The following is a 25,739-nucleotide window of genomic DNA, read 5'->3' on the forward strand; positions in this document are numbered from 1 at the left end:
ACCCGGAAGTGTAATTGCTGGATCATATGGTAGTTCTATTTTTAATTTTTTGAGGAAGCTCCATACTGTTTTCAGTAGTGGCTGCACCAATTTACGTTCTCACCATCAATGTATAAAGGTTCCCTTTTCTCCACATCCTCATGAGCACTTGTTATTTCTTCTCTTTTTGATATTAGCCATTCTAACAAATGTGAGGTGATATCTCACTGGGGTTTTGATTTGCATTTCCCTGAGGGTTAGTGATGTTGAGCATCTTGAAAGGATTAATAAGGTTGATAAACTGATTATGACTGATTAAACTGGTTAAGAAAAAAAGATAAAGCACAAATTACTAATATCAGGAGTAAGAGAAAGCACATCATTCCTATAGATACTATAAAGATAATGAGGGATACTTTGAACAACTTTATGCCAATAAATTCAATAATTTAGATGGAATGGGCATATTGTGTGAAAATCACAACTTATTAAAAATGACAAAAGAGAAAATGGAAAATCTGAATATCTGAAAATTTATTAAGTAAAGTGAATCATTATTAGTAGTAATCTGCTTGCAAAACAAACTCCAGGCCCAGATGATTTCTCTGGTGAATTCCATAAAACATTTAAGGAAGAAATAGCTCCAAGCTTAAACAAAAACTTTAAGAAAATGGAGGTAGAAGGAATATTTTCTAGCTGGGTTTGTGAGGTCAGCATAACTCTAATATGGCTTAAATTGTTATGAGAAAAGAAAATTCTGGACATGGACTGAGAGCATCCTTAACAAAATACTAGTAAAATCAAACCCAGCAATATATAAAAAGATAATGAATAATGACCAAGTCAGTTTTCCCGGGAAAGTCAGGTTGGTTTAGAAATAGAAAATTAATTTGTGCAAGTCACCATGTTGAAATCATTCAAAGGAGGAAAACTTATATGATCATTTCAATATAAGCAGAGAAAACATTTGACAGAATAATATTCATTTATGGTAACACCTTTCAGCAAACTAGAATAGAAGAGCACTTCCTCAACTCAATAAAGGACATCTACAAAAAAACCTGCAGCCAACTTTATACTCAAAGTTGAAAGCCTGAATGCTTTCCTTTATGATCGGTTGCTAGGCAAAGATGTCCACTATCACCACTTACATTCATCCAAATGGACAAGTTGATTCCAAAATTTTTACGGAAAAGCAAAGGACCTAGAATTGCTGAAACCATCTTGAAGAACAAAGTTGGAGGACTCACTGTCTGATTTCAAGACTCAGTATAAAACTAGAGTAATCAAGGCAGTCTGATAAAGATAGATAAATAAATCAGTGAAATAGAAGGAACAACAACATGGGTGAATCTCAAAAACATGATTTAAAGAAGCTAGACACAGAAGAGTAGAGTCTCCACGATTCCATATGAAGTTCATCAACATGCAAAATAAGCTATGGGGACAGAAATTCAGTGATTGTCTATGGCAGTGGGGATTGACTGGAAAGAGGAGGAGTATAAGGGAACTTTCTGGAATGATGGAAATGTTTCTTGATTGGGATCGTATGTAGTTACGAGGATGTATATATTTCTCAAAACTCGTAGAATAGTATAGCTTGGATCTCTTCGCTTTATTGTATGCAAATTTTGCCTTAAAAAAAAAAAGTTTATCTGAACCTTATGTTGGCTCCCTCCGTTATATTCCTTTTCTGCATTGCCCATTGAATAATTTAAATGTTATTTCTGCCATGACACGTTTTATAGTAGTTTCCGTTGAAATAACCTTTTTCCCTACTCCTACACTGCCTGAACCCCTCAATCATGGCAATTAAATGCATGATCCTGTTTTGTTTGATGATTACTAGAGTATAAGCTTCTTGAAGCAAGGGATGTCTGCTAATCGTTACTGTATCTCCATAATCCCTAGCCCAGAGCTTTGCATATGGAAGATTCTCAGTTTGAAAAAAAGAGAATATGTGTGTAGGCATGGTTGTGTGTGCATTATTTTCAGTGCTAGTGCTGTGAATTTTGTGTAAGTCAGTGTATTTTGCCATGTCATTTAAAACTATCTACCTAATGCCTCTGCAAAATACATTCATTTGTTTAAATAATATCACATCTTATTATGTCAAAGCAAGTAATCTTGCTTCTTCTACTATAATCATGACACTAAATATCCTTGGCCAAATCACTTACTTCATATACTGATATCAAATTACTTTGAGGGGTTTTCCCCTCACTATGTAGATAGAGTTAATATTTTCTTAAGTTTACGTATTTGGCAATGATTTTTTTTTTTATAGTTTACACAGACTCTTTCACCAGGAAACACAAAAATTGCTCATTTGCTGATCATATATCACCTACTTTTTACTTGAAAGATTCCAACTGACACATTGATTTTTTTTTTTCCTTTGTACCTCCAGTCATGATCTCGTGTTTACTTTTTAGCTGCCATCAGATTATCAGGTGTATCAGTCATCGGTGTTGATGTTCTACGTGGCCCTTGATGGCAGAGGAAAATTAACTTACTAGCCCAGGGTCTCAATTTGACAGTGTTTTATTATTTTAATTTCTTGTCTGTTAAAATGGAGTTGGGGGTCATGAAATAAAACTGAAAAATATGTTATCAAGTGAGTTGTTGTAACTATAGCAGGTGGATAAATTCAGTGTTATCTTTTTGCATCTAAAACTTTTGTGTTAAGTAGAAACATATTACATAAATCAGAATTTATGTTTGGTGACTATCACATGGATATCTTGTAATTTATGTATAATGATGACGATCATTTCTCTTGTAAATCCAAGAATAGAGATCTTTTAGTAAATGCGTCACTTATGTGATTATTACTTAAGTATATGAAAAAATAAAAGCCATAGAAATGTTGAACAATGAAGTCAGGTAGCTCTAGGTGTAGGGCTGAAGGAACAGTATTCTTGGATGTGGTTTAAAGGGGTTGGATTATGCCTTTTTAAGGGGAAAATGTTTCACTACTCTAAACAAGGTATAATGGTAAATATTGGAAGGTTCCAGCTTGGGGGGATGTTTTTGGATTTACACAGCACTGCACTGTCTCTGGTTAAGTTTATTCATTGTGCTCAATGATTGGCTTAGAGTTTGGCACTTAACATACATTCAGGAGACGTTTGCTGGGTAAACAGCTGAATAACAGCTCAGAGAGATCACAGGAAGTTCAGCCTTAGCTTTCCAAGCAAACACAGTAAATCTTCATTAGGTAACATTTTCAAAGAATTGACTGATTCTAACTGCAAACCATTTTTATTTTCAATAAACTGTTTCAGAGAAAAAAAGGGTTGAGTTTACTTCATAGTTATGTGTGAAAGGGTGCCAATTTGAAACTGTAGAGTTTTAAAGAATAAAGCATAACATCTTAATATTTATGATAGTCTTCTAACTTATTTGAGGTCTTAGAATGAGCTAACATGGATATGAGATGTATATCAATAGCAAATAAGTATAAATAGAATGCAAGCTAGAAGACAGGATCGAAATTATTGGAAATACAGTTTTGTCATTTTATTTTTTTCAGTTTAATATATAAGACAGTATTGGATATTATTAGAGAATATTGCTAAAAACCCTCACTGTACTCAGAATAAAGTTTCAGAAACCGTCACTGAGTTGATCTTAATGGTTTGAAAAATATTAAGATTCTCAGTGACTAGAAAAATGTGAAGTGGAGATTTGGTTTGAAAATGTATACTTTTGACAACGTGAGGTTGGGAGATAAGTAAGGAGGTAATTATTTTATTTTATTTTATTTGTGAGGAAGATCAGCCCTGAGCTAACATCCATGCCAATCCTCCTCTTTTTGCTGAGGAAGCCTGGCCCTGAGCTAACATCTGTGCCAATTTTCCTCCAGTTTATGTGGGACGCCGCCAGAGCATGGCCTGACAAGCGGTGTGTCGGTAGACACCTGCGATCTGAACCCAGGCCGCCAGCAGCGGGGTGTGCGCACTTAACCGCTACGCCACGGGGCCAGCCCAGGAGGTGATTGTTGAACTGCCCCTTAACACTCTCATGGCCTATTACGAGGATAATTTGGCTAAGCGACTGCGGTGTCCAAAAAATCTTTACCATTCTTCCCAGGGTGAAAAGTGTCTTCCCTTAGTAGAATTCAGTGCCTCAAGAGCTATAAAAACAATTGCATACAATTTGTTTTAAGATTTTATTTATTTTATTTTTCCCCCCAAAGCCCCAGTGGACAGTTGTGTGTCGCAGCTGCACATCCTTCTAGTTGCTGTATGCGGGACTCGGCCTCAGGATGAACGGAGAAGTGGTGCCTCGATGCGCACCCGGGATCCGAACCCGGGCCACCAGCATCGCAGCGCGCGCACTCAACCACCAAGCCACAGGGCCGGCCCCATACAATTTGTTTTAAATGTAACATATTACAATATGTTCCCTTAGCTATGATAGTTTTTCTGTTATAGCTTGACTTACAATTAAAGCCATAAATCACATAGCTCTTCCATTGTAAGGCATGGGCAGCCTTTTCACGTCATTTGGAAATTAAGGAGGAAAAAGAACAGAAGAGAAGAGAAATCAACAGAATGTGGATGCAGGATACAATTCCTCACTCCTGGGCACAATTCCTTTTGGAAGGGGAGAGCTTGGGGCGGCCTTAGGAGGCAGAGATTGAAAAACAAAAGTGTAGAGAAAAGCAACTTTAGATCGATCGTGCCCATCATATAAAATATTTTAAAAGGATCAAATCTCAAGTTAAGTTCTTTTGCTCCCAGTCATCTTTTAAACTCTTTATTTTCTTGTTACCTATATTTTTCCTACCCAAAAAGTTTACCTATGTATGTGAAAGAAAAATGAAATAAAAACTCAATTTGGCAGAGTGTTCAAAGCAAGCAGTGCAAGTTTACCCTTACAAATGAGATATTTTCTTTTAACTAATTGTCAGCTATTCTCATAGTAACATTCTGGTGTTAGGAGAATAACAGGATATTCCATTTGCGACTGGCGAGTCTGTGTTGGTAAATCCAGCTTGCGGTTCCCCAGCCAGTGGGCGCTTCTGTGTCGGGTTACTGTGCTTGGCGCTTGGGAGTGATAGCTCCCAGCGAGCCCCTTTGTTATTGTGCTGTGCTTTACTGCATTTAACAGAGATGTGTGGGGCCGGCCCCGTGGCTTAGCGGTTAAGTGCGCGTGGTCCGCTGCTGGCGGCTGGGGTTCGGATCCCAGGTGTGCACTGACACACCGCTTCTCCGGCCATGCTGAGGCGGCGTCCCACATACAGCAACTAGAAGGATATGCAACTATGACATACAACTATCTACTGGGGTTTTGGGGGGGAAATAAATAAATAAAATTAAAAAAAAAAACAGAGATGTGTGAACAATAAAACTTTTAAAGGGATCTTCAAAAGTCTTTAAACATGAGACTAAGGTAAATTAGTGCTCCCTTTTATGTATGCTGCAGCATTAATGATCAACTCATCAGTAAACATTTATTATAGCTTGACTTAACAATAAACATTTATTATAGGAGCCAGACTGCCTAGATTTTAATCCTGGTTCCATTGCATACTAGTTCTGTACCTTCTTTGTGCCACGTTTCTTTGTCTTTAAAATAAGGATAATAATGGTACCCACCTCATAGGGTTGTTGTGGAGATAAATGAGTTAAGGTATCTTAAGCCCTTTGAACAGTGCTTGGCACATAGTCACTGGTGCTACGTATTAGCTATTACTGTTGCTCTCACTGTCATTAAATGATTCCATGTCCAAGCTGAGTTTGTACTCAGTAGATTTTCATGTTTCTGGAACATAATCATCACCCTTGTGGAACTACTAAAGAATAAGTAACATGTTTATCATGTTATCAGTTGACCGTGTTATCAGATGTCCATGTTATCAGTTCAGAGAAGGGGGCAGTTATGAACTGCAAAATTCTGTGTCTTAAATGGCCGTATGTTACAGTACTTATCTTTAGTTTCATAGGTGAGAGCAATGATTCTTTTAAAACAAGAACGATGGTGAAAATTCAGTTCAATGAAGGACCTGTTTGATTTCCTCTGATGGCAGCCCCAGCAGCACGCCTGCTCAGCCGCAGTGGGAAGGGCTGGCAGCCAGGAATGCAGGATCTCTGATTCACAGAGCTTTGGTTCTTGGCCCTGGGAAGAAGGCTGAACCTGAGCTGAAGTAGCTGGGCTTGTCTCCTTTGTTGATGGAGCCACACCATTTGAAAGCATTGCTCACCGTTTGAGGGCACCTCCTTAGTTTTCTGATGGGCAGGTGTTGGTACTGCTGGTGGGACTAGAAAATTGCTCATTTGTTAACTTTGGTTCAGAAAGTGTAAAAAGGTATCGTTCAGTGAGTGATCGTGATGCCAAAGAAATACTGTGAAGAGTGTTATAACCCGTGAAAGCTGGGCATTTTTGCTTGAGTCAACCTGCCTCCCCTTTCTGTCTGCCTGGTGTGCTGTCTTGCCTCCAGAAAATAAATGGCTTTTGCCTTAAGGTGTGGACCTTGGGTGCCTGTTGTTCACTTTCACCCCCTGGGTTTTTTTTTTTTTTGGTGAGGAAGATCAGCCCTGAGCCAACATCCATGCTAATCCTCCTCTTTTTGCTGAGGAAGACCGGCTCTGAGCTAACATCTATTGCCAATCCTCCTCCTTTTCCCCCCCCCCCCCAAAGCTCCAGTAGATAGTTGTGTGTCATAGTTGTACATCCTTCTAGTTGCTGTATGTGGGACGCGGCCTCAGCATGGCCGGAGAAGCGGTGCGTCGGTGCGCGCCCGGGATCCGAGCCCAGGTCGCCGGTAGCGGAGCGCGCACACTTAACCGCTAAGCCGCGGGGCCGGCCCACCCCACCTCCCTTGGTTTTTAAAACACTTAGATCAGTGGTTCTCAGCCCTGACTGCACATTAGCACCACCTAGGGAGCTTTTAATAAAATAGAATTCCCTGGGCCAGACCAATTAATCAAAATCCCCTGAGGTGAGTAAGGCCTAGACACAGGTGTGTTTTAAAAGCCCTCTGGATGATTCTGATGTGAAGCCAGGGTTTAGAACCCTTGATTTAAGTGATAATAATGAGATCTCCCCTATCACTAGGGGACTACTTGTTTGTTTGGGGATTGCCTGCCCTGGTCTATCAGTATGGTCTTCGTCATCTATCTGGTTCCTGATTTCCCTGGATTTAGAGGACTGATGGTGAGTCCCTTAACTAAGCCTACAGAGTTCCTGCTCTTTTAGTCTCATGATAAAATTTTCATCAGTACCACAGCAAAGCAACCTTGTATTTATCCTTCCTATTCTCCAATATGCATATCATCAGAGGAACAGTTTTGCCTCAAGAAAGAAATTGGTTAGTACTACCTACTGAAAGTTTGGGTGGATGTTACAGCCAGGAGAGATAAGTTGACATGAATTGTTTGAGGCAGGAGGGAGTCAGGGAGGTGAGAATGTTTTTTGCTGAGCATCCTCTCTGTGCTAGGTACTGACGGAATGATTTCACTTAATTCTCCCAGCAGTCCTATGAAACAGACAGTCACCTGTGCATTAAAATGTTAAGTAACTTGACCACGGTTTTGTAATTTGTATGCCCAGAGCTGAAGCACAGCCCAGGTCTGTTCCTACTCTCTCTCCATCATAAACCACAGCTACCCCCAATCTTGTGTATTTGGTCTCTACAAAGCTGTGGAAATTTATTCCTATCAAAATATTATTATCATGAAAAGTAGTTAAAATATGGTAAAATAAGCTCCTTTGTTTTACTTTTAGAAGAGAAATGTTAGGATGTAAATGTATAAAACATGTTTTATCTTGAATAGTCTCTGGAAACAAGCTTTAATATCCTGAAAGGTTGGCAGCAAGGTGTGAGTTCCTTTTCCCCACCCTAATATTATGGCATTGAATTGTAAATTTCAGACCTAGACTTGGGACTTACAGATTTCAAAAGGCTGGAGGGCTGAAGTATTGTCTCCTATAGCTTGCTTAAGAAATATAGGCTAATATGTATGTTAGAATTTTTCTTTTCTCTTTTCTTCCCTTCTCTCTTCTTTTTTCTTTTAATTTTTAAAAACACTGTGGTCTGGGATTAAATAGTGAGTAGTAAAGTGAAAAGTATTATAAGAGCATCTTTGGGCCTGAAAACAATTCAGTTTCTATATTCATTTCAGGTGCATCTTTGAAGTATTCTGTGCAGGCCTTTAATCTTAATTCATCACTAAGGGGATTTGGAGAACAGAAGGAAAGATCATGAAAGGTGTAGAGAAATGAAACATAAAGGCTGTCATCTTTAGGGCTTCTCTTATTTATTTCCTAATCCAGTATGTTTTGTGTCTACCTTTTTATCGCTTTTCTTTTAAATAATTGGCAATACAGGATAACCTTTTCTTTAAGAGAGAACACAACTGAATAGAAATTTCATCCTTTTACAACAATCAAACATACATTTAAATAACAGATTTGGTTATACAGGTTAACATCTTAAGGGGAAGAGGCCAGAAATAGGCATGTGTGTGAACTGATCTCTCTAGCTCTCATCTGAAGACTTCTGAAGAGACTTCTGAAGAGTCTTCAGATGAGTGGTCTTCTTCAGAAGAGAAGGTCTGGTTATATCTAGAATAACAAATGGTTTCATTGGAAGGAATTACTATGCAAGTAAGTTTGCAGAGTTAAATGATCCAGAAGAGTTGCTGCATAAAATATTGCCATATGAGTGGGAAGCACAGTTCTTTTCTGTTTAGTTAATACAGAAAGTTTAAATATATAGCTGCTATTGTATCATTTCATAAAACATTTACTAAGTGCCTATGGTGTGCAACATACTTATTAGCTGCTGTGCCAAATATAAAGTTAAATATGCAATCAAACGGGACAGGTAAATAATTTAGTATGATACAAGGTATAGTGACATAAATTGAGGTTAAAACACTGTGTTCTGTAGTTGAGCAGAGGAAGAACTGATTAATTATTGGTGTCATTTTCACAGCCCATGGATTAAAGTATAAAATGCTTCTAATAAAATTTCTTTTAATACTGTAGGCCAAGTGATTCATTTGGTTGTATTCATAAACACTTTGTTTACTTCCTAAATCTTAGTTAATTTTTCTGTTTCCATATGTAGTTTTAGCTACTGTTTGGAGTAGGAGGTATTCTTAACACCCATATGACAATTGTATTTTTTTTTTTTTTTACAGTTATTGGAATTAAAATGAAATTGCCTGAAAAATAATGGACTTATTTCACAAGATATGTATCTGGAGCCTTCAAGGCTGCTATACTTTGGATTTAACATAGCTTAAAAGTTAGAATAGCTTTGAAAAGTGTATTGAATCAGGTGACTTCTTGTTGATTTATGAATCCCAGTGAGTATGGGTTGTTATGTGATTGGAGTTGGCCTTCAAGCTCTGCCATGATGAATCTACCATGGAACATACCCAGGGACTTGAATCAATAGAAAAAATCTAGGTGTCCTAGATTCATAGAAGTTTCCGTTTGAAAGAGACGTTGAAGTTTATCTAATCTAACTGCTCAGTTCAAAAAAATGGAGACCTAGAGATATTAGGAAATCAGTCCAGTGGTCAGAATAATTTGGAGAGATCTTTGATATTGATATACTCTTATTACTATTTTTGTTATTTTTCTGATGGATTTAAAATGATATGCTTATTGCTATTTAGAATTTTGCCAACCCTCTAGAATAGACATTTAAAGAAGATGACAAATAACTTAAAACAATATGAGCAGCTTTTTCATATTTCTGTAATTTTAATAATGATTATTTGCTTCTGACTCCATCGTTTTTCTGCCATGGGCTTATACTCCTCAATTAGTGAGGGTGAACATGATACTCGATGGCAAAATGAAATCATAACTAATCATTCACAGAGCAAGAATAACTGTAAAGAAATATATTTGGGCATTTATTTTAGTGAAAAGTGTATCTTTTAAACTGATATCAGAGAGTTTTGTCTTAGCCCCACTTTATATTGCAAAATATAGAATTATGTTACATATATTAGTATTAGATAGGGATGTGATTATGGTGTTTTGCATGATGTGTTTGGTTCAGAATACATATACATAATTATTGTGACTTTTGCCTGTTGTTTTCCATTGTAACTTGTGAGAGAGAGAAGAAGCAAATTTTTCTCATTTTTAAATTTCTCACTACAGCATAAAAATATGCTTTTTTCTGGTGACACACACATATGCAAATAATAAAAAGGAAATCATTCTGACTAATTTAGCGTTAGATATTATTCCCAGTGTGGTGAACACAGACCCTGTATTCATACTCAGTGCTAATAAGACCAAATTTTACAGTAATGTATGGATTTCTTATTGCAGGTACATGTTGGGACTCGCAGCAATTCCAGCAGTGATACAGTTTTTTGGCTTTCTCTTTTTACCTGAAAGTCCTCGATGGCTTATTCAGAAAGGACAGACTCAGAAGGCCCGTAGAATCTTATCTCAGATGCGTGGTAACCAGACCATTGATGAAGAATATGATAGCATCAAAAACAACATTGAAGAAGAGGAAAAAGAGGTTGGCTCAGGTATGTGGATTTTGTACTTACATGAATTTTAAGACTACTTAATAGTTTTATTTAGAAATCATATTTCAGCATTATTTAATATCTCTAAATCATGTAGTGGTTTTATATGTATAACCAAACCAAAATAAATATATTTTAGTTTAAAAGCAATAATAATGGTATAAGAATGAAGAAAAACAACCCCTTAATACCTATCCTCACATAATTAACGTTTTTATTTTTGTATAGTCTCTTTTATTCTTTTCCAATTGGGTATACTTGACGTAGTTGTCATCACTGTGTGTGTAGGTATTTTTTGAGTGTATGTATATTTTATATATAAACATATCATATATAAAGATATAGATGCATTATTGACCTTCCATATTAACTAAAATCATAATGTGAACTATTGTCAAAATAAATCACTTTAGTAAAATTAAATACCTGTTTACATGTGTTATGTTAAGTTCCATGATAATTTTTATAAAGAATAAGAATGCCTTCATATACTAGTTCTGGAATAATTTTGTGGTTCTCTATTTTCACTAAAATGTTTATTTGTCTAATCAAAATTTCGCCATGTCAGAAGGCCAAAAAAGAAAGGAAGTTTCTGGTTAGTTTATGTGATGAATTTATTTTCAGAGAAGAAATCATGTAGGGATTTACAAAATTCTCAGGCAGGATCTATAACCTTGACAGTCTGATTTGAGTAAGCAGTTTGCAGGGTGCAACTGATGGGAAAAGGTAAACATTTTATGATACTTCATTTCAACAACAACTATTAGCCTGCTGGAATCACGTTTCCCCAAATTGTCTCTCAGCCCTCTTTTTGCCTCTACATTAATTGGTAACGCAAATGGAGATGCTGACTTATATTAGTCTAATTATTTTTCATACCTGAGAAAATGCCAGACACACACACCCTTTTATTGATATATGTCATGCACAAGTCTTGAAACGTCTGTCCACTCACCTTTTCCTACCATTTTTGGTGGAGCTGAAGGTTGTGCTTTCCTGAAACAATCGAATAAACACTCTGTGGAAGCCGGTCCCTGCATTAGCCACATGTGGCTTGACTTAACTTAATATATATGCAGCATGGTAGTGTGACGTTATCATCTTCCTCACACCAAAGCCCCTACTAACTGTGAGCCCATTTTAGGTGAAGGTCATTTTTAACAAACGATTTTTGAGCGTGGCTTTGTCGGCATTTCCGGAGTAGCACATTAGTGCAAGTATTAAAGAGAATTTTACTCTACCAAAATGATTCACTTTTCCTGAGTTCAACCTTACGTTAATTTTTAACATACTATGTTTAAATGTCTATTTAAATTACAAATAACTTCTTTTAAGCTCCTGTCTGAATTCCTCTCAGCAGTAGCTTGAATGAAATATGAGGTGGTTTTTGTGGTAATCAGTACACTTGAAACCCATGTGCTAATAATGTGTGACTGGAAAAACTTTTCAGAGAATGCATTAGGTTAAATACTATTTAGAAATAAGTTTTTGTTAATTTAAATAAAAGATAAGACAACAACTTAATAAAAAAGCCTTCTTGTTTAGGGGTAGGGATACCACTGATTTTACTACAAAGTATTGAGCATGCAGCTTCATTTTGACTACTTAAAAATTTGTGTGACTGGTCTAGCCATGCAGTTGTTGATGATGTACCCTGTTTGAGTTTTGTAACTATTTGGAATGTATAACCAAATTTTTTTTTTTTAGAAACTTGTACATAGGATTGCAGTTATCTGTATCTGCCTTAGTTTTTATCAGAAGTCCTTGGGAACTAACTAGGGCACTATTTCTTGGGTATAGCTAAAATATTTAGCTATTTACCTGTTTCCTAATATTGGCTTATGTGCGCATTCGGCACAGTTTGTAAAGACACTATAATGTTATATCCATTGAATCCTAATAACATTTGTCTCATGTTTGGGTAAACATTACATACTTGGTAACTAATGGGATTAAAAATTTATCCATTTCTGGATTTTTAGTATTTGAGTCCTATCATCTTGCTTAATTTTAAAACTAATCTCATATTCTTTTTTAAAAGGACAGCATTGATAGCGTTATGAGATGAATGCACACAGGCGGCTTTGCCAGTGTTACATGGCACCAGTAATCTGGGGCTTCATTTTTATGATTGAGAAATCTGATCACCGTAGAACATGTTCTGCAAAGTGCGCATTTTATTTCAACGTTGTCGTGTCCAGGAGCAAGACTGTCAGTTTAGTTGGAAAATAGAGACCAGTGCTAGGTTTGTGTTAACAAACCTGAAGGGTCCTGGCCCTTGGTCACTTTACATTTGAAAATGATAGGCTAGATGGATAAATACACATGAAGAAACAGCTAACTTAAAAATAATACAAATGTCCTGGCCCAGAGAAGACCAGTCAGCCATTGCATTGGAGGGTTAGAGAGTGACCCGGGTTAATTGGTCCATGGATCCTGATGAAGGGAATTTCGAGCTGTGACTTCAAGCCCGGGAGCTCTAGGCAGTGGAGTGCTGCTGCCTGGAGGGAAGAACCTTGACCTAGCCACCACAAAATACTCAGATATTCCAGGAGGTTAGAAAGATGTTGTTCAGTAAGATTCCTGTTTCTTTTAGGGGGAAATGTTTTATCGTCAGACATGGTGGCTTAGTTACTGGCTACCTGTGAGGTTGCCAAATAGGTCTGATTCCAGATCAGTAAGCCATGTCCTTCTCTAGGAGTTTCTAGTGATTTGTGATTTGTGACTGTGATGGTACTTGCTTATATGGCCTTTCTCTTTTTGTAGGATATTTTTTCTTGGTCACTTGAGTTTAAATTGGACCTCTTTGAGGAAAATAGGCATGGCTACTGAAGTATGTAATAGTTACATTAGTTAATTTATTGGATATGTGAGATGTCAATGCATATGGCATTTACTTCTGATTTCAAAATACATTTTATGACCTTATGTAGTGAATACGTGGCTGCTCTGGCCACATCAGCACAGAGGTGAGGCTCACAGGCTATGCTGTGGAACAGGATTGGATTGTAATGGGATTCCATCTCTTCTTCTGCACATGACATACAGGTCAACCTCCTTAGCATGTGATTTCTCCACTGTAGTTGGCAAAAAAGAAAAAAAAGGCAGTTTATGGATTTTAAAAGAAGCAAACAATTGGTTTTCGTGTGTGTTCAACACTGTTTATGCATGCTGTAGGACTAATAAAGTGCGACTAGAAGAAACAACAGCGTGGTTTGGAAAGCTCCCTGGAGTGGCAGACAGGGAAATGAAAGACTAGTCCTGGCTCCACCCCATGCTTGAAATTCTGAAAAGGTTTTGAGGGAAGTCGGTGAGCCTCTGTTTCTTTTTACGTTTGTAAGAAAAGAGAGCCAGATTATAACAGCTCCACAGTGTGATTTTTTAGAGTTTTGAAAGTCTGTTTTTGAATTTCTAAATACTATGCAGCAGTCTTTCATTCAAAAATATTTATTGGGGGCCGGCCCGGTGGCATAGTGGTTAAGTTTGTGTGCTCCGCTTCAGCAGCCCGGGGTTCGCAGGTTCGGATCCTGGGCATGGGCCTATGCACTGCTCATCAAGCCATGCTGTGGCAGGTGTCTCACATACAAAGTAGAGGAAGATGGGCACGGATGTTAGGCCAGGGCCAGTCTTCCTCAGCAAAAAGAGGAGGATTGGCAACGGATGTTAGCTCAGGGCTAATCTTCCTCACCAAAAAAAAAAAAAAAAAAATTTATTGAATGACACTCAATAGACATGGGAATGTGGCAATAAATAAGACAGGCAAAGTTCTTGCTCGTTCTGTTGAGAAAAGACATACAAATGATAAATAAAAGAGTAAATAATTACCAGATAACTACAAATTGTAGTAAGGACTTTGAAGGAAATGAATAGGATAATAACATATTTATAGAGGGCCTACTTTAGGTGGGATGGTTAGGAAAGGCTTCTCTGAAGAGGTGAATTTGAAGGATGAGAAAGAATCAGCAATGTGAAGGACTGAAGAGGAGAGTGTTCCAGGCAGAGGGAACAGCAAGTGCAAAATTATATTTATTATTAAGTGGACCAGATTAATTTTCTTGGAAGTTTTGATAATAGTTGTAAAGTGTACATGTACCAGATTTTTAACATGTTGCAGTAAGAACTAACTGTTCATCTTTATTTATCCCAGGTTGCCAAGCCTAAGCTTTGAATTAGTAGGGTCATAATTACTACTTTTAGAATCAAAAGCAAATCTCAGTTCAAAATAATATACATATAATTCCCATCATTTTGTTGCTGTTTCTTATGGTTTGTCTTCCTAGTTTGTTTCATGTTGCATAGATGTGTGATAGAGTTGAAGTAGAAACCTTAGAGAGACCTAGGTAATTACTTAAGGCAATGATTTGCAAACTTTTCCACTTAGCTTCAAAGGTGAGTGCAGAGAGGAAGGCCTTTTGGGGCCTGGGTACCATAGCAAAAGGCAGCTGCAGTAAGCTCAACATCTATTTGAATTTTTAAGCTTTATCCTAAAATTTAACAAAAGTTAACAGAAGTACCATAATGTAACTGTTTACTTGACACAAAAAAAGGTTTTTTCCTAAATATCTACAGCATTTATTCTTTGGCTTTATGTGTTCCATCACTGTCATCTGCATTCCCTGAGGGATAGGCATCCTTCAGTTTGATAGACCCAAATTTAAAGCATTTGGAGTTTCTCTCTTGGGCAAATCCATTAGGCGAGGTATTAAAAGTTGTGTCCGCCTATAATATTGGAGATAGATGGTCATCTCTTGACTTACTAGGCCTATAGAAGGGCAGAGAGTTTTCGTCAGGAATTTTAGTTCCTAGCGGTTAGTAATTGTCTCCCACAACAAGAAAAGTAAAATCAGTCAACAAAAGAGACAGGATTCTTCAGAAGGAAATCTTAGGGAAGAATCTAGAAATGAAGGTTGTGTATTCATATGCTTCATACCACTTTGTTTATTAGTACTCTCTAATTGACTTCATCAATTTCCTTTTTTTTACTGAAGTGTAATTGACATGTAATATTATATTAGTTTCAGGTGTACAACATAATGATCTGATATATAGAGATATTGTGAAATGATCACCACAGTAAGTCTGGGTAACATCCATCACCACACATAGTTAAATGTCTTTTTTTCTTGACTTCTTGAATTACTTATCCTGCATCAGAGGACAGCTATATTCCTGGGATGAGGTGAGTGGAAATCAAAAGCTGCTGCTGACATGCCTTCTAGAAGAAGCCCCTCAGGTAGGCCTTCAGGAAAGGCTCAAATAGGGTACCATCTCTGCCACTCCCTTCTCTGCTATGCACTGGGGTATTAAGGCAGGATTATTGGAGGGAAAATGTAAACAAGGAAAGTTTTCTCTCCCTAGAAAAAGTGCAGATGTTGATGTAGAACCACTGCAAAAAAGCAGGGGAAAAAGAAGCAGTGATTTGGAAGAATGAAGTTGTCAGGGCGGCTTCAGTGCAACGAAAGATCAAGTAAAAGGAGCAAGATAAGGGAGAAACTGAGTGCAGACCACGGGGCAGTGGACAGCAGCCTCCTACAAATCTGTCCATTTCTAGCACAGGGTCAATCCAGGGAGCTTAAAAATGTAGATGAGCTTTTTTTAAAAAAAAAAAAAAAAAGGAAAATAGCTTTTTTTGCGTCTCATCTTAAAAAAATTGTATATGAAATCTTTTTATGGTTCATATTACCTAGCTCACCTAGGTCATAGATAGTTCCAACATAGATTTATTGAACGTGGGAAGATCAGCGAGAAAGTTGGCCCTGCCCTTTGGCCACTAAAATCTAATTATTTAGGCGGATGTGAGACGTAGCAGCCCAGAGGCACTATCTGATGCCGCAGACTGAAATTAGATCCAGGCCCACTGTATCATCTATGCAGAAACATTCAAGCCAACAAGATTTGCATTGTTTAATTTTATCCACTAATCAACTCAGTAATCTGGGCGAATGTGGCTCTGTGTTTTGCCTTTGTCGAATAATTTATCTCCATCCTGGAAAGCAAAAACGTTGCAGGGGGTGGAATGTATTCAAGACTCTCCTGTGAGTTCGTTTTAAAACCTGATTTGATTTACCTCCAGCTCTTTGGGGGTCATGTCTGTCGTGTACAGGAAGAACAGCTGCATCTCTCTCTTTTTTTTTTTTTTTCCTCCGGTAGTTTTGCAATTAGGTCATAAAGTCTTGTCTTCTCATAAGTCATTTTCTTTTCCTGTGAATTGATATTACCTGTGGCCATTTCAACAAATCATATTGTGCAGAGAGGTCAGAGAGGGTGGATATTTATCATGTTCTGATAGAAATCCTTCCAAAAGTTTCTTTAGAAATCTCATTCCAGCCTAATGACATTGCAGTAGAATGCTCATTGCAGTTGACATCTGCTGTACTTAGAGGAAAGTAGTCATTTTTCCCAGCTTTTCTGGTAGTTTTGCTTGTATTTTCTTTATGTGGTAGTACCGTGTAGTCTGACCCAAAGTAATGCTTGTACGTTATTTAGTGGATGAACTTGAAATAGATATTGACAAATTGTTTCTCCACAAGATGACCCCCAATTTTATGACTATAGGCAAAGAAAACATTTCTATATCTAATATTCTCAAGAGTGTTGCAAAATTGCAAAGATTGTCAAAGTGGGAGCCTGTTATACGGATCTCCTATGGTAAACGGTAGATTAAAACGAAAGGTCAAGTTAAAAGCTGCTTTAATTCTCTATGCTTGTGTTAACAAGCTGTAAGCTGAAGGACTATTAAAACAATATGCAACTCTATTCAGTTTATAGTTAAACTTAGTTTCTTAGGCGTAATGACTTATTTAAAAGAAACTCTAATTCAACATGGCTTTAAGTAAAGATTGTCTTCGATTTTCTAGACCCCAGAGGACTTTTAAAATCTTAAGCAGAATTGCAGTAGTTCTTGGATTTTACATTAAAATGTCATTTACTCTCCTCTTACATGAGGATAAAGAACAGCACAGACAAGATGTTCCACTCGGCACACTCATGGGAGAAGGAAAAGTTTTTCCAATGACCTGTAGGCTTTCAAGCCATTTTCCTTGATTTATATTGAAAATCCCAATTGTCTTAGTAAGTTGATAGGTAATACTTGAAGGCTCATATTTCTGCTTTCTTGCTAAGTTAGACTTAAATCTATCTCGTAAAAAATAAATCCATGCTGAAGGAGTTTTGACTGTGTCAAAGTTTTCTTTTCCCCCAAACACATTGTGAAGTTCATGCTGTTTGTTAATGCTCTGTTTTTAATACAATCAAACAGGTGGAAAAAACTTGACAAGGTAGACATTTCACAAAGAATATAGATCCTAGGTTGCTGCTTCAGGGCAGTTCATTTCCAACTTAACACTAAATCCATCATTCGGTACAGGTGATAGTCTGCTTTGTAAATGAAACCATAGTCTGGAGATTTTTTCCTCGAGATGAGACAAATTGCTGTGCCCTTTAAAGGTTACCTAGTCTTTGGAGAAGGTTAGAGGAAGATCCTAAAGAAAACCAAGTGTTCTCCATCTCAAAGTGGAGGGCACGTGAGCCACTCTTTAGTGTTGGGACATTTTAATGGCAACAGGACAATTCCATTGATGGACTCTAGAATTAATAGCCATGTCGTGTGCTATCTGAAAAAACTTGCCTATTTACAAATGTTAGAAGAGATCTTGAATGTTTCTCAAAAAATCAAAGGAATCACTCTTAATTTTTTTTCTAACATTTTAAATTCAGTGTGTATTTGGGAGATAGAGTGGTCAAATAATGCTAATTTTCTCCTATATCACTCCAACTTAGGCCCTCTAAAACCTTTGTTCTATCCACTGAGGAATATTTTTAATCAGGATCTTACTGAACACTTACTGTAGATGTACATTTCGGTTAACTTACTTATTTAGCATCCAAATTGCTTGAAATGTAGAAGCCTTCGGTAAGATGATGTGTACTTGGCAGGATAGATGGAGGAGGAAATTTACTAGGTTTATGAAGCTAGAACTATTAGTGTCTCACATTTTTAGTGCAGTTTTTTCTCCCTGAATTTTTCAAGATATTTACTTGAAAATGACTCTCACTGCACATGTCTTAGAATGAAATAATCCTTCAAAATAATTCTTTTAGAGAAACTGAGCCCGATAACTGCTCTTTCCTGAAAAGGGGGAGGGGAGCCCAGAGACTTTCAAAACCAACTTTGTATACAAGCAAAGAACTTTTATAGTGTTATCTTAACATTCATTATTCATATTTGAATAAGTAGTGAAAATACTAGTAACAATTACTATTTACTGAATGCCTGTTTCTGTAAAATGTGTATGTGTACACACACGCACGCGTGCACGCACACACACACATTGTCTCTCTGATTCTTCAAAGAACCGTAAAGATTAAATATTATGATCCATATTGTACTGAGAAAATGGAGAGCTGGCAAGGTCAAACAGCCAGGATGTAAAGGGCAGGATCTGAGTCCCACTCTGCTACCTTTCAAGTCTCTCCTCATTCCACTGGGACAATTCTGCATCTCATGCCACTTCTGTGCTATGTAGTTTGGATGCAGATACTGAAAAAAGAAACAAGGTGTGCCTATCAAATTTCCTTAAGAGTAGCCTCTTTTTCTAAAAGGAAAGAATGCAGAACAGCTACAAAATAGAAACAAGAAGACCATACACCTTTAAAGTCAATTGACTAATATAGTTCAGTTGCTTCTACCTTAAGAGTGTTTTTCCCATCAGTTTCCTCTTCCCCACTCTTGCTGTCACTGCCTGGGTTAGGTCTCTGGTGTTCCTCCTCTCTGCCTGGCTAACAGTGTCTCCCACTCTTGTTCTTGTTTCTAGCCTCTCCCATCTCCCTCCACTTTCCCCGTGGCTTCCTGAGTTATCATCCCAACACACAGACAGGATCATGTTCCCCTCTTCTTCAGAAACAAGTTCCTTAACTTGTTGTTAAATTTCCTTTAAAATTTGGTTTTAATTTATCTTTCCAGTTTATTTCACTAGAGCCAAGACTCCATCCTAGTCCCAAGGGAGAAAGGAAGAAGCACCTTGACTGACTGACTGACAAAGATTGACTGAGTGCCTCCTGACTCTCAGGGCAGGGGCTTGATGACTGGGTTAGGACTGAGGAGGTGGGGAACTCTTGACTCCAACTAGTGAACTCAGCAAAGAAAATGTAAAAATTGTCTCACAAAAAGAATATATGTGAGAACTAGTAACATATTAGGGATATTCTGTGTGCTAAGAAGGCCTTTTGAAACTATGCTCCTTTAGCAAATTTAACACGATTTGTTGTTCTGTTTACTTTTAGAATCTCTTTTGAGAAAGGCTCAAATAGAAACGTTTAAGCATTTCTTCCTGCTTTGTCCAGTAGATGCTGGTATTATTTTTATTGTGTTGCACAAGAGTAGAAAGTCTACAAATTAGGTAAATCATCTTTCATCGGAAAGAAAGGCCTAGCGAGAAGGTAGTAACGAGGAGCACAATTTAATTGTGCTTTTAAGATAATACGTTTGCGGCTGTTCTCGTTGTTGGTAGAAGGGCATTAATGTTGATGCTTAATTCCAGGAGTTGGCAAACTTTTTGTGTAAAAGGCCCAGTAGTAAATATTTGGCTTTGTGGCCACACGGTCTCTGTTGCAACTACTCAACTCTGCCGTTGTAGCATGAGAGCAGTGATAGACAATATGTAAAGGAATGAATGTGGCTTTGTGCCAATAAAACACAAAACCTTGTTTTTTTGTGTCTGTTAGGTTTTATTTTTTATAAAAATAGGAAGCTGACCAAATTTGGTTTATGGGCTATAGTTTTCTAACCCCTTCTTTAATCAGTCATTAAATACGTATGGTCTATTTTATCAGTTGCCTCAGTTTTTACTCTTAGGACTAATTTGGGATGCTACTTACTTTTAAAAAAAAATATGTGCATTGAAGCCTCTTCAACGTGGTATTCACTAGCAGGTGTGTCTCCTTTGTTTCTGTGCAGGTGGTAAAGTTGTGTGCATGTGTGTCTGTGTATAAGTGTGCACATGGTGTGTAGTGACAGAAGAACCTAAAAGGTAGTGTTGCAGGGAAGCCTCTGGGTAATTGAAGCAATAAGTTTTTATGAGACCACTGCTCAGACCATATTGCTTTCTTAAAGGCTGGGCCACAGTCCTTCTGCATTTGTTACGACACACTGTGTCACACTGGATCTGGTGGGGCACTAGAAGGAGCAAAGTTCAGTGGTGAGAGCTGGCTCTCATCATCTGATGCTGTGCCTGGTTGCCCTCTCAAATGGCTTGACCCTACTGTTTACATGTAAACAGAAATCGTTGCTCCCTTTCTTTGGATTACAGTCAAAGCGAGATGATACCCTTTGTGGAAGACAAAATACACCAGACAATTAAGGAGGTGATTTCATTCAGTCTGTTGCAATAGGGAGAAAGTTCATTAATGAGGAACTTCTCAAAGAAGAGGGAGGAAACCTGGAGTTTTACAGAGCAGGTAAATAAGAGAGTCCTGAGGAAGGGTGGAGGCGGGTCTTAGCTTGGAATAGGGGAGGGCGGGTGCCTTCCTTCTGTGTGCTCCTCAAGCACCTCGGTAATGCTTCCCTGGGGCAGTTGAGTTCGATTTTCACGCCCCTATCCCACTAGAGACTCAGCCTCACTTATCTTTGCATCCCCACCACCAGATGCAGAACGTGCCTTACATCAACAAGATACTTAATACATGTTTCTCTGATTGACTTTCCACTCATGTGGGAGGAGTGATTGGTGACCTCTGATCTTTGACCCTTGAGATTTGGAGGAGGAAATGGAGTTCTTACAGCATAAGAAGGCTTCCCTGTGTATGCCTCAGTCATCCTGAAGCCCTGAGGAACCCTGAGTGGTTGCTGAGGAGGAGATATAATTCTGGGCACAGTGATTGTTGAATGAGTCTGTTTCCAGGGGCAGATGAATATATTTAGAATGTTACTGTAGATTTTACCATTTGGAATTTATTTGTGTATTAGGAGTTATTAGTATTTTGTCCCAGACTCTTAACATGTTGGGCCCAATTAAAAAACTTAACTTTTGAGGTCAAACACTTAGGAGTGAGTACAATGAAATTTCAAATATGAAAGTTATAAAATCTTATGTGATTCATTATTATTTTAGAATTAATTTTAAAGATTTTATTTATTTATTTTTCCCCCAAAGCCCCAGTACATAGTTGTCTGTCATAGCTGCACATCCTTCTAGTTGCTGTATGTGGGACGCGGCCTCAGCATGGCTGGAGGAGTGGTGCCTCGGTGCGCACCCGGGATCCGAACCCGGGCCGCCGGCAGCGGAGCGCACGCACTTAACCGCTAAGCCACTGGGCCGGCCCTAGAATTAATTTTAAAGCAGGCCCTTGCTAATGTCTAAATCTGGGAAATACCACTTGTAAATGGATGAATTAGGCTTTTTTTTATAATTATGGAGACTAGATTATAATTCAGAGTATTATAGGTATGCACACTTAAAGATATGGTAGAATCTTCTATGAAAGGTGAGCCTAATGAAATCCAAATCTGTTTTCACTCGCCATGCCTACAGTGGCTTTGGAACTCTTAAAACAAATGCCAGTCTTGGCCGTAGAATTGTAGTCAGAACCTTCGACGTGAAATTTAGTGTTTGTTTCTGGTACTCTCATTAGCTAGTTTATATTTAGATGTATCCACTTCGGGAAGTAATTGGAAACTCATATTCCTCAAAAATGTTCTGGGAAAAATGTTTTAATTTTATTTTTTGAAACAGCTTGTCATCAGGGTTCATTTCACAAGAATTTTGTTCCTTTCATTCATTTCACAAGAATTACTGAAATATAGTTGGCATCATTCATGTAATAATCCCGTAAATTTTTCTGTCTCATGCTTAATTGTCTTGCTGAACATTCATTCAACTTTTTGGAGTAATGTTCTTTTGAACAAAATGTTTTAGAATATGAGTTCTGGATCCTCATGCAATAATGGCTATAGCCACTTACCTATGCAGGTGACATTCCTGGCAGCAAAGAGAGAATAATGTCACTTAAAGTCTTACTGCTTTTAAAGAGGAAGCTTGAAAAACAATCGTGAATTTTCTCATTTTATCTGTTAGCAATTTGTTTGAAATTAATAAAAAAGAATGATCATTTTTTTGAGCATTTACTATGCATTTACTATTACATAGTGCATACACTTTACATGGTATTATTGTATCCTTTATACAGGATAATAATATATATGGCGGCCCGGGGTAATAATCCTGTGAAATAGTTATTATTATTATTGTTACTACACTATGTTAGAGATGAGAAAAATGAGGCTTAGAAAACATAGGTCTCCTTGCCTAAGTGGCAAAAGTCAGAATTCAAATCTGCCTGAATTCAGATGCATATCGTTAATCATTACCCTAGAATTCGATGAATGTTAAGATTTTTGCATGATAAGAAAAGTATTAGTAGGGGCCGGCCTGGTGCTGCAGCTGTTAAGTGCGTGCACTCCGCTTTGGCAGCCTGGGGTTCGCAGGTTCGGATCCTGGGCGCACACTGATGCACCACTTGTCAAGCCGTGCTGTGGCGGCATCCCATATAAAGTAGGAGGAAGGTAGGCACGGATGTTAGCCCAGGGCCAATCTTCCTTAGCAAAAAGAGGAGGATTGGCATCGGATGTTAGCTCAGGACTAATCTTCCTCACACACACACACACACATACACACACACACACACAAATAATAAATAAATAAATAAATAAAATGCAGCTTTTAAAAAAACGAAAGAAAAATGTTAATATTTTATTTCCATGCTTTAAGATTTGCTTTAAAAAGTGTTCATTTTGTTACAATCTTATGTACATAGTATATCTGTTCATACAGAAACACAGGCCATTCAGTTTCTTTGACAATTTTTCTTGAACTGTAATATATTATCACATCATTTTAATAGTTGGAATTGAACAAAATGAAGCTCCCTTCTATGTCTGGTATTCATTTGTTTACAGTTCCTGTCATGTTAAAATGAATTCCCAAAGAGAAGTTTTTGAGCTTTTCCTGATTCAGAACAGTTTTGATTTTTAAATAAAAGTTGATCAAACTTTGTTTATTGTCTATCAGCTATAATAGAGGAGAGGCAGTTAAGAACTCAGACTGGAGTTTATAAGGCTAGGAGATTTCATTCATCCACAAGTACTGCTTGACTGCTTGCCAGGTGTCAGGCACTGTGCTAGGTCCTGGGTTATAGGGTTTTACAATAATAATGGCTAACATTTGTTGAGTACTTTCCATGTGTCAAATGTTATTCTAAGTCCGTTGTGTGTCTAACCAATATACGTCTCACAACAATGGAAGTAAATACTATTAGGATCCCCATTTCACAGATGAAGAAACAGACTCAGAGGGATTAAGTAATTTGCCACAGATCACACAGTGGGTAAGTGGCAAAGCCAGGATTTGATCTAAGTAATCATCTCTTAACCACCATACTCTACAGCCTCTCACACTGAACAAAATAGACAAAGTCTCTATTCTGATGGAGCTTATTTCTAGCTAAAAGAGACAGTCACTAACTAACAAAATAAATAACAAGACATTGTTAACTATTGTCAATAAACGTGAAATTGTTCTGGGGAGGAATTGGAGGCTATTAAAGGATGGATGGTCACAAAAATGACTCGCAGGGATGGGGCAGACAACAGTGGGGTTGTATAGACACAGTAATACAAGAGAATTGGTTACAATTCTTATTAATTTTCAATAATGTTAGCTGTTAATATTATACTTATGTAACCCTTTGAAGTGCACAAAGTAAGTGCATTGATTCAGAGTGTAGTTTTCAGTAATATCAGCAATAGTAGTGTATCGTGACATATTTTTGTTTCTTTTAATGATTCCTTTAACCAGTGAAGAATATTTAGTCAATAAATCAAAAAGCTTTAAGTAAGAAAGAAGCGTTTTTTTACTGCATTTCCTTATTCAGGACCTAGCATCTCCCCTGAAAATTTGAAATTTTGAAGTGAGTTTAAGACATATCATTTTCCAAAAGAATATATAACTTCGCAAGTAGATACAATAATTATCTCACAAAATATGGTTTACTAAAATATATATGATGCCAAAATTCTTACTAAATTCTATCAAGAACTGGTGAATCTTTTATTCTTAGTTTGCTATTTCCAGTATATTTTAAAGTTTGGAGAATTGATAAAATTAAAGCAGAACCTATGGTAAGCGGCAAACTTGTATATCCACTGGGAGCAGGACTTTCATTACAGTCATTAATTTATTCATTTATCAAAAATTGGGCACCTGCCAAATGCCAGTCTCTGTTCTCGCTGCTGAGATTATGTCGGTAACCACGGCACAGACTCTGCCTTCATGGATCTGCATTCCGGTGCAGCAACACAGACAATAAAGGAATATATGACATACCAAGGAGTGGTAAGTGTGATGGGGAAAGGTAAAGTGTGTGGGGGAGAGACAGTGTTAGGAGCCTGAGTGAGGAGGGGCCTCTTTGATTAGGTGCCCTCTGAGCAGAGACCTGAGGAAGTGAGGAAGCGAGCCGTGCACATCTCCAGGCAGAGTGGTCCAGGAGAGGGGCCAGCAGGGGGAAGATCTCTGGGGTGAGATTATACTTGGTATGTTCACGGAAGCCAGTGCTGGGCTGGCCCGGTGGCATAGTGGTTAAGTTCGTGTGCTCAGCTTTGTCGGTGGGGCGTTCACAGGTTCGGATGCCGGGCGTGGACCTGCGCACCACTCATCAAACCATGCTGTGGCGGCATACCATATATAAAATAGAGGAAGATGGGCACAGATGTTAGCTCAGGGCCAATCTTCCTCACCAAAAAAAAAAAAAAAGGAATCCAGTGCTGGTGGTGTGCAGTGAAGAAGGGCGAGAATAGTAGGAAATGAGTTTTGAAAGGTGGTTGAGGGGCGGATCATGGAAACGGTCTATGTTACTTAAATCATTATTCACGATAATATACCCAGAGCCTAGGTAAAGTGCCTGGAGCTCAGTAATTATTTGTAATTATTTAAATGAGATGTTTAATTTAGGAGGATATATTAATCAGGATACTTTGAGTTATATTTTGGAAACACAACTCAAAGTAGCTTAAAACTAAAAAAGGAGGGGAGATGTAGGTCATGTAAGTGAAAAGTTAAGTTTTCTTCTGGTGTGTGTGTATGAATATGTTGGCTCTGTTCTCAGCTTGGCTCTCCGCCTACGCTGGCAAAGGTGGCTATATTGGGAGTTCTAGTTTCGCCTTAAATTTTACTGCTTAGCAACACTAATGGC

The 25,739-nt window shown here is 37.8% G+C and overlaps 1 protein-coding gene across 1 annotated transcript in view; it reads left to right on the forward strand.

Moving 5' to 3' along the window:
- SLC2A13 (solute carrier family 2 member 13) overlaps positions 1-25,739 on the forward strand; it is a 339,913-nt gene that overhangs the window by 62,284 nt on the left and 251,890 nt on the right. Inside the window, exon 3 of the mRNA XM_004441151.3 lies at positions 10,288-10,496. Within this exon, the coding sequence (XP_004441208.1) occupies positions 10,288-10,496 (209 nt within the window). The remainder of the gene's footprint in view (positions 1-10,287; positions 10,497-25,739) is intronic.

Source organism: Ceratotherium simum, chromosome 17 (assembly GCF_057802395.1).
Source record: "Ceratotherium simum simum isolate JZ-2026a chromosome 17, ASM5780239v1, whole genome shotgun sequence".
NCBI lineage: Eukaryota > Metazoa > Chordata > Mammalia > Perissodactyla > Rhinocerotidae > Ceratotherium > Ceratotherium simum.